The sequence below is a fragment of the Oncorhynchus keta genome, chromosome 27, assembly GCF_023373465.1.
Source record: "Oncorhynchus keta strain PuntledgeMale-10-30-2019 chromosome 27, Oket_V2, whole genome shotgun sequence".
Taxonomy (NCBI): domain Eukaryota; kingdom Metazoa; phylum Chordata; class Actinopteri; order Salmoniformes; family Salmonidae; genus Oncorhynchus; species Oncorhynchus keta.
The window spans coordinates 26,718,632-26,729,198 of NC_068447.1; the positions used below are offsets into that span (position 1 = coordinate 26,718,632).

Below are 10,567 nucleotides of genomic sequence, written 5' to 3' on the forward strand. Positions count from 1 at the left end.
CACATTTTGTTTTATTGTTGGTCTTCTTCAACCAACAATGCCAATGAAACGGACAACAAAATCATGGATCCTAGTTTGAACTTAAAACTTTTAATAATACAAAACACAAAGTATAATTTAATTAATATTATATTTCTTTCTTATTGAAATTACTTGGAATCTTGATTTTCTTTACTTGATGTTGAGGTAGAAAATACACTTTAAAAAAATACAATTAACATGGAAAATGTGTCTTAAAAGTGAAAGGCAAAAGTTTCCCTGTTTGCTTATTTTTCCTTTCTTATACAACAGCTAAATACATCATAAAATGATCTGCAATAATATTTTGGTCAGAGTTGATTTTGTATCCTTGATATAACATTATGAGAGGCATGGCCAGTTGTCAACATGCTCCTTTGAAATACTCAGAAATTATGTCATTTGAGGGCAAAGTGAAAATGCCACAATCTGAAAAGTTCAAAGTTATCTGATTTTAGTGCACAATTACACACATCTCTGAACTCACATGCTCAATATTGTACTGTTGAGAACAGAACAATACAATAAACATACTATTCAACAACTCAAACATTTTATTTCCCATTACAGTTTTATGGCACAATTTACTCAATGACTACATGCTCACATTATTACAATGTTTCTGTGTCCACTCAAAGAATTACCATCAAGGGAAACAAGAAATAATGGCTTAATCTGCGCATTCCCCCAGACAACATGTCTCACATACATTGTGCTTTTTGTAAAGTATCCAAAATGGTGTTTCTAACAGTATTCTTTAAGCACTTTATCAAAGCAAAATCTCTCAATTGAACTGGAAAAACCAATGCTATGACATAAATAACTAACAAGTCCACCATCCTGCTGTATTATTACCTAACACTTGAATTCTTAACTTACATTCTTCCAAACCCAACTTACCTGCAAGCAGAAGAAGAGGTAGTACTAAATTATAGAGTATCCCCACCACAATATCCCCCGCCATGTCTCCTTAGCATGTGAGAGACACCCAGCTCTCTGATCAGACTACTCTCTAGGTTGCCTGTGGCTGTAGGTAACTCCCGTCCTCTGACACATTTCCCTACTGCAGACACACTGGCTTGAACAGTAGAATCCCAGACCTCAGCACACAGACAGACAGGACTGGAAAGACCAGGCACAGTGATACATTGGAAGAATGATCCCACTCAGTGGTCCTGATTTAGAGGAGCTTCAGTCAAAATGAACGGAAGTTCCAAGACAAAAGGAGCAAGAACTAAATGGTGTTTCGTTGGTTTTAGATGCAGATGTGTGAATCCCTTCCTCAGTCTCATTTTGACCCCCTCTTTCTCCATCTCTCTCTCTCTCTCTGAGTATTCATTAGGCAGAGCAAAATCATACACTTAGTCATAGATGTGGCTAGACTATTTCACTTTGTGGCCATTTGTTGGTGTTGTCAATTACTGTTACAGAGACCAAGCTATACAATACAAAATAAAATATGGGACATTGATGTGTTTTATTTAAGCTCTTGACTGGCCCATGTATTTTATTGCATCTCATCATAAGTTTCTGCTGGTGAGGGGAAATGTATCTAAAATTCATGGCCGTAAGGCCATTAAGAGCCAGTGACTGCGGCAGCAGCGCATGGTGAACACAACAAATTGTCTGAGTGGAGAAACTAGGATACACATCGTGGTTTTTTTTTGTAATTTTTTAGTAATCAGGTCATTCAATTCAATTAACGTGCACCTTCAAATATTGGAGTTCTAAACTAATCCAATCTTAGATCAACACTGAGATCGTGGAATATGTTATTGAATATGAAGATATCTCACTGATGGGGCAGACTACCAATTGTGGCAAATGCCAGATGGACGGGTCCATCTTTAGCCCAGTGGGCCTGCCCGGGCCGATTTCTGGTCCTAGTCTATCCCTGACTCAATAATAGAGCAGGTCTAGAGTCCCTTCAAAGTAAATTAAGCATGGTGTTGATACTGTAAGCACATGTGAAGCTCTGAGGGGAAACATTTCACTGTTAGTCAATGATCGGAGCAATAAGGAATAATTGCAGTTATCGCAGGGATATTTATCAAGCTAAAGCAAGACAATTATTATGTGGATTATAATTAACAGACATTTTTGTAGAGGTTAATACATTTTCATTAGGGCAAAAGAAGTCTGAATTTTCAAAGTAGAAATGACAAACTTTAGAATCCTTTTAACAACTCAAATACACTACAAGTTTGCATTTGCTGCTGTGCAGTGCAGAAAAAAATATCAGCAAGAAAATAGTTATCAAATTAAGATACTACATTTGTACTGTAGGTGTTCCTTTTGTCCAGGTGGGAAAGGGCAGTGTGGAGTGCAATAGAGATTGCGTGGATCTGTTCGGGCGGGATGTGAATTGGAGGTTGTCCAAGGTGTCTTGGATGATGATCTATAACCAGCCTTTCATAGCATTTCATGGCCACAGATGTGCATGCAACGGAGTGACAGTCATTTAGACAGGTTACCTTTGTCATTGAAAATGTCAGTGAAGACACTTACCAGCTAGACAGCGCATGCTCTGAGTATGTGTCCTGGTAATCTGTCAGACCTATAACTCATATTTCTATGTGAATTTGGTTGGAGCGTCAAAGTAACTGTCCAGTGTTTCGGCGCTCTTAGTTGCCGGGGACTTTAATGCAGGCAAACCTAAACCTTTACCTCACTTACCTTTACCAAACCTTTACCTCACTTCTACCAGCACGTGACATGTGCAACCAGAGGGGACCACCTTTACTCCACACACAGACGCATACAAAACTCTCCCTCGCCCTCGATTTGTTAAATCTGACCATAATTCTATCCTCCTGATTCCTGAAAACAAGCAAAAACTGAAGCAGGAAGTGCTCGTGACTCGCTCAATACGGAAGTGGTCAGATGACGCGGATGCTATGCTGCAGGACTGTTTTGCTAGCACAGACTAGAATATGTCTGTGGCATTGAGGATTATACCACCTCAGTCATCAGCTTCATCAAAAAGTGCATCGACGACATCATCCCCACAGTGACCGTATGTACATATCTAACCCAGAAGCCATGGATTACAGGCAACATCCTCATCAAGCTAAAGGCTAGAGCTGCCACTTTCAAGGAGTGGGACACTAATCCGTATAAGAAATCCTGCCATGCCCTCAGACGAACCATCAAACAGGCAAAGCGCCAATAAAGGATTAAGATTGAATACTACTACACCGGCTCTGACACTCGTCAGATGTGGTAGGGCTTGAACTATTACGGACTACAAAGGGAGACCAAGCCACGAGCTGCCCAGTGACGCTAGCCTACCAGACAAGCTAAATGCCTTTTATGCTCGCTTCGAGGCAAGCAACACTGAAGCATGCATGAGAGCACCAGCTGTTCTGAATGGCTGTGTGATCACGCTCTCCGTAGCCGATGTGAGCAAGACCTTTAACACAGATCAACATTCACAAAGCCGTGGGGCCAAACTAATTACCAGGACGTGTACTCAAAGCATGCGCTGACCAACTGGCAAGTGTCTTCACTGACATTTTCAACCTCTCCCTGCCTGAGTCTGTAATACCAAAATGTTTCAAGCAGACCACCATAGTCCCTGTGCCCAAGGAAGCAAAGGTAACCTGTCTAAATGATTACCGCTCGTAGCACTCACGTCGGTAGCCATGAAGTGCTTTGAAAGGCTGGTCCAGGCTCACATCACCATTATCAGCCCAGATACACTGACCCACTCCAATTCTTATACTGCCCCAACAGATCCACAGATGACGCAATCTCAATTGCACTCCACACTGCCCTTTCCCACCTGGACAAAATTAACACCTATGTGAGAATGCTGTTTATTGACTATAGCTCAGTGTTCAACACCATAATGCCCACAAAGCTCGTCACTAAGCTAAGGAACCTGGGACTAAACACATCGCTCTGCAACTGGATCCTGGACTTCCTGACGAGCTGCCCCCAGGTCGCAAGGGTAGGCTACAACACGTCTGCCACACTGATTCTCAACATAACAGTGGTAGGCCTGATTACTGACAATGAAGAGACAGCTTATAGGGAGGAGGTCAGAGACCTGCAATGTCACCACATTGGACAACAACCTCTCCCTCGATGTGAGCAAGACAAAAGAGCTGATCGTGGACTACAGGAAAAGGCAGGCCGAATAGGCTCCCATTAACATTGAGTGGAGCGGGTTGAGAGTTTAAAGTTCCTTCGTATCCACATCACCAACTTTTGCAGGATCTGGGGACCCATGCAAATATTTTTGGTACCCCAAAAAGTTCTACAGCTGCACCATCGAGAGCATCCTGAATGGTTGTATCACCACCTGGTATGGCAACTGCTCGGCATCTGACTGTTAGGCGCTACAGAATGTAGTGCGTACGGCCCATTACATCACTGGGGCCAGGCTCCCTGCCATCCAGGACCTATATGCTAGGCGATGTCAGAGGAAAGCCCAAAATACTGTCAAAGACTCCAGTCACCCAAGTCATAGACTGTTCTCTCTACTACCACATGGGAAGCGGTACCGGAGCGCCAAGTCTAGGACCAAATGGCTCCTTAAAACCTTCTACCCCCAAGCCATAAGACTGCTGAACAATTAATCAAATGGCTACCCAGACTATTTACATTGAACCCCCCATTTGTTTTTTACAGTGTTTTTACTCGCTGTTTATTATCTATGCATAGTCACTTTATCCCTACCTACATGTACAAATTACCTCGACTAACCTGTACCCCCGCACATTGACTCGGTACCAGTACGCACTGTATATTCGTTATTGTTATTTTATTGTGTTACTTTATTATTTTTTACTTTAGTTTATTTGTTAAATATTTTCTTTACTCTTTATTGAACTGCATTGTTGGTTAAGGGCTTGTAAGTAAGCATTTCACGGTAAGGTCTACACATGTTTTATGACAAATAAAGTTTGATTTGATTTGCAGATTTCTTTGAAATATGACCTATAATTAGTTACAATATGTGTGAAATAGTTTTGTTTCCAAACATAAAAAAATAAAACAGCTCTTCTGTGTTGGAATGGTGTGGGCTTATATCGGTAATAAAACATATTCAGACAAGTATACCGCTGATTGGCCAGCTCATCCTCCTCAGGAGGATGACATCATCCTTTATATGGACATAGCAAGCATTTTTTTAAATGGTCTGTTTGAGATACAAGTTTGAGGTCAGGTTTTTGAAGTGTTTTTTCTTGAATTTATGCTTTGGCCACAAATAGGAATATATGATCAGTCAGCAATATTCTTTGGTTAACAGCACGTGAGATTTTCACTGGATAGTTACTTTAAAACATCAAAATGTTCTCTCAGCCTCATGGCAAAATGTGTAGCGTAGCAGGAAATTAGCATTAAAGCTGCAAAATGTTCTCTCATTCTCATGGCAAACTGTGAAGAAAAGCATGAGATGAGCTATAAAACAGCACATTTTTCTCTCTGCCCCATGGCAAAATGGGGGTGGGAGGCCTTCCACTTCTCCTTCCACTCCTTCCACCATTGTTTATTCAGAATACCCCTTCAAATATCCCTAAAAATACCTCTCAAAAGAAGCATAATACGCCATGTCAAACTGAATTGAAGGAAATGCGTTTTAAAATGTTCATCACCCCAATATCTCCACCGAAAAGTCGTTCTTGTTTCATAGCTTGCTTTCATCTCCCATAGAATCCTACATTTTAGGTTGTCTCCCATTTAAAGTAAGGTTTTTATTTATCATTTACATGCATTTTGCTACATAGCAAGCAAACTGTAGTGTATTTATCAATTATTCAGTCTAGAGATACTGTACCTTATCAAGATTTAGAGTTATTCACTTACCGTGAACTTAACTACATCCTGAAATAGTAATCATGTTATAAACCAAACTACAGGATAACATAATCAACTGTGTTCGAGTGGACGCTCCGGATCAGAGCAAGGCCCGGAGGTAAAGTCTTTAACCAAGGAGAAATCCACTCAATTACTCTCCGTGGGAGATTTAAATTGATTACGCCAATGAGTGCTGAGCATGCAACTAATATTTAATTGACAGTGCAGTTAAAAGTGCTGTGAGTAGACTGAGAGAACTATTAGTGTATGTGGAAGGAAGCAGGAGGCCAATGGACCTTACAGATGCCTGGGTTACTATATAACTGTTGGGAACTGTCCCCTGGACACAATAGTCACTCTTAGGAATAAGTCAAAAGTAAGAGTAAGTAGCCTTGTCCAAGTTAGAGTAAGTAGCCTTGTCCAAGTTAGAGTAAGTAGCCTTGTCCAAGTTAGAGTAAGTAGCCTTGTCCAAGTTAGTAGCCTTGTCCAAGTTAGAGTAAGTAGCCTTGTCCAAGTTAGAGTAAGTAGCCTTGTCCAAGTTAGAGTAAGTAGCCTTGCCTCTTAGACAAAATCGTATGATTAAACAATTATTTAACTGGAAAGGGAAATGAGCAAAGTATAATGTACACATTATATACAGTGCCTCTTCCAATGTACTATATACAGTGCATTCGGAAAGTATTCAGACCCCTTCACATTTTGCAAATTTTGTTACGTTAAAGCCTCATTCTAAAATGTATTAAAGAATCCCCCCCCCTATCAATCTACACACAATAACCCATAATGACAAAGCAAAAAAAAGGTTTTTAGACATTTTGGAAAATGTATTACAAATTAAAAACTGAAGTATTACATTTATACAATTATTCAGATCCTTTACTCAGTACTTTGTTTGTAGCACCTTTGGCAGTGATTACAGCCTTGAGTCTTCTTCGGTATGACGCTACAAGCTTGGCACAGCTGTATTTAGGGAGTTTCTCCTATTCTTCTCTGCAGATCCTCTCAAGCTCTGTCAGGTTGGATGGGGAGCGTCACTGCACAGCTATTTTCAGGTCTCTCCAGAGATGTTCGATCGGCTTCAAATCCGGGCTCTGGCTCGGCCACTCAGTCTGAGGTCCTGAGTACTCTGGAGCAGGTTTTCATCAAGGATCTCTCTGTACTTTGCCCCGTTCATCTTTCCCTTGATCCAGACTAGTCTCCCAGTTCCACACAGTATGATGCTGCCACCACCATGCTTCACCGTAGGGATGGTATTGGCCAGGTGATGAGCGGTGCCTGGTATCCTCCAGACGTGACTCTTGGCATTCAAGCCAAAGTGTTAAATCTTGGTTTCATCAGACCAGAGAATCTTGTTTCTCATGGTCTGAAAGTTCTTTAGGTGCCTTTTGGCAAACTCCAAGCGGGCTGTCATGAAGTGTTTTAATGGAGGAATACTTTGACTTTCAACTACAATCCTGGAGAAAGTGATATTACACTTGTACCTTTGCTAATGGTTTGGTCGCCATTTGATATCTCCATTGGCTACCCATTGCAAAGGCTCTTAGGTGAAGACATGAAGGTGTTTCTGTGTCTGAGGGGAAAATAGTAGTAGAAAGTAAAACTTCAAAGTTAGTTCACAGGACACAGTGTGATTTAGGTTAGCACTAATCCCACTGGGCAAAAACTGGTTCAATCAACGTTGTTTCCACACCATTTCAACCCAAAAATTCAAGGTGATGAAATTGAATCAATGTGGAAAACTGATTGGATTTGCAAAAAGTAATCAATGTAAAGGAATTTCTTACTTTTTCAACCAAGTTTTAACTTAAATCCAATCGCATTTTTGGTTGCGTTCACATTGAATTTATGTTAGTTGACAACTAAACCAAATGTCCATCAAAACTAGGCGTTGAACTGGCGTCTGTGCCAGTGGGATCGTTCGTTGAATGTTTGATGACATGAACTGGATCATTTCACTTATACCATTACTTATATAGACTACTTATGCCTGTTCATAAATCCAATGTCATCCATATTGGACCATCCAAGGGACCATAAAACAGCCATATGAATGCTTTCGGTAAAGTGGTACGGAAAGGGACTCCCATCTGTTCTGCTGATGGACCACAGTTCCTTGGAGAGTTTCTCTAATTGACCCCAATGCCCCAAAGTCGAACAGATCAGCAGCATCAGCATGCCCCAGAGCCTACCTTAACGCCCAAAGGATTACCATATGTTACCGGGCTTTTAGGGCCTTTCAGTAAGTATAGGTCCACTCAGGAGCTTATCATACACTCACCACCAGAGAAGTCCATCCACACTTGCTCATGTTTGTAGGGTTACTTAGGCATGTAGTGGCTATCAATTGGGAGCCAATGGATGTATCACAAGAGGACTAATTCTACACTTTGGCACAGGTGGGTTTGCAGATGTTCATAAATGCTTGCAAAAGAAACCACTTTCCAAACATAGATCTTTGGTTGGATTTTTTACCTATTTATTAGCAGCAAAATACATCAATAATTCCATACTGGCAGATTTAGTTACCGTAAGCGCATATCATTCCAAAATTGTTACTGGTGAACATGGTAACGACTGTGTAGCGCTACTTCCTGATCACCTGTGGGCCTATACATGTGGCCAGTGACCTATGACCCAAAAGTGTATCCAATTGTCATACTTGAGTAAAAGTAAAGATAACTCAATAGAAAATTACTCATGAAAAATCACCCAGTAAAATACTTGAGTAAATGTCTAAAAGTATTTGCTTTGAAATATACTTAAGTATCAAAATGAAATGTAATTGCTAAAATATACTTACATCTCAAAAGTATAAATTATTTCTAATTCCTTATAGCCAGACGGCACCTTGTTTTTTAAAAATGTACAGATAGCCAAGGGCACACTACACTCAGACATCATTTACAAATTAAGCATTTGTGTTTAGTGAGTCCACCAGGTCGGAGGCAGTAGAGATGATCGCTTGAAAAGTCTGTGAATTGGATAATTTTCTTGTCTTGGAAAGCATTCGGGGTGGCAGGGTAGCCTAGTGGTTAGAGCAACCAGAAGGTTGCAAGTTCAAACCCCCGAGCTGACAAGGTACCAATCTGTCGTTTTTCCCCTAAACAGGCAGTTAACCTACTGTTCCTAGGCCGTCATTGAGAATAAAAGTTTGTTCTTAACTGACTTGCCTGGTTAAATAAAGGTAAAATAAATCAATACAATTCTAAATGTAACGATCACTTTCGGGTGTTAGGGAAAATATATGGATTAAAAAGTACGTTATTTTCATTAATAATGTAGTGAAGTAAAAGTTGTCAAAAATATAAATAGTAAAGTAAAGGTAACCCTGTAACGAGTGCGCTGGGAGTCGGGAAGCAAGTTTAGGGAGTGAATAATTTAATAAGTGAAAACATGACAGACATGAAACTGAAACAGAAACAACGACGCCTGGGGAACCAAAGGGAGTGACATATAGGGCAGGTAATCAAGGAGGTGATGGAGTCCAGGTGAGTGTCATTATGTGCTGATGCGCGTAACGATGGTGACAGGTGTGCGCCATAACGAGCAGCCTGGTGACCTAGAGGCCAGAGAGAGAGAGCACACGTGACAACCCCAAAAAACGACTTAAGTTGTACTTTAAAGTATTTTTACAGACAAACTGTTGACAACACAACACAATAACCACATAAGTAGGCCAAAAGCTCTCTTACAAGTCATACGCTTTTGAGGGATAAAATTCCTTTACAAATACAGGTAAATGTGGTGAATTTACAATTTGAAGTCTACAATGTTCAGACATAAATTGAGTGTTTCTCAACCATATTTAAGATAGAATAGTCAAATCTTCCATAAACTCTTTGACAAATGAATTTGCATATTATATAATGAATGACCGGAGTAATGATAGAATGAGGTGTTTTACCATATGCTAAAACTGTATTTGTACAATAAAGCGTGAAAACTAGTAGTGTATGGTATTATACCTTGTTAATAGCCAAGTTATTACTGCCCTCTAGTGCCCAGAAGATGTGACAGCAACAAAGGCTAAAACCATCACAGATCTCTAGGCTACACATTATCACAATGTATGGTGACAATGGCATGGTAGTCATGAGATGTTGATAAATGTGAACACCAATACATCTCTAGAGCATAGAACATACTAGATGATCTCATTTAAATACCTTTCAAACCACTGGGGATGATGAAAAACTATATATTGAGATTTTGAGTCAAAACTGAGAATATGAACAGGGACATTTTTGATGACATTCTATATACAGAGAACTGTCCAAATGGAATTCCAGTAAGATATTAAATAAAACAATCCGAACAATGACAGTGACACACACAAGAGTCCCATTGGATATCTAAATACAGCCCATGAAATGGATTCATAATAGAAATCATGATTCACATTCAGATTTGGAGATCTGACATGACAAAGTCTTACATTGTGGCAGAGGGTGTCAGTGAAAGGCTTTGTCGTGTGGGTAAGAATGTCACCCAAATTGGACAAATGTTCTATCCCAAATGTAGCCTACGCTGTATTCCATCAAAGCATACAGTTGGGATTAGAATAAAATTGGGATTATAATTCAGAATTATAATCCTATAGTTCCATTCTGAAGTGGCAGAACTCAGCCTATGTAACCCCTGGATATACAGATGTAGACTGTACGGGATTGTTCAGTGCTCAGAGCACTCTATTTCATTTCCAGTCCAGTAATAAAGAATAAATTATAATTCACAATTGAAAAAA

The 10,567-nt window shown here is 40.1% G+C and overlaps 1 protein-coding gene across 1 annotated transcript in view; it reads right to left on the reverse strand.

Moving 5' to 3' along the window:
* LOC118360290 (piezo-type mechanosensitive ion channel component 2-like) overlaps nucleotides 1–982 on the reverse strand; it is a 37,067-nt gene extending 36,085 nt beyond the window's left edge. The window contains exon 1 of the mRNA XM_035739584.2: nucleotides 919–982. Coding sequence (XP_035595477.2) covers nucleotides 919–982 — 64 coding nt within the window. The remainder of the gene's footprint in view (nucleotides 1–918) is intronic.
* Between the last annotated feature and the right edge of the window lie 9,585 nt (nucleotides 983–10,567).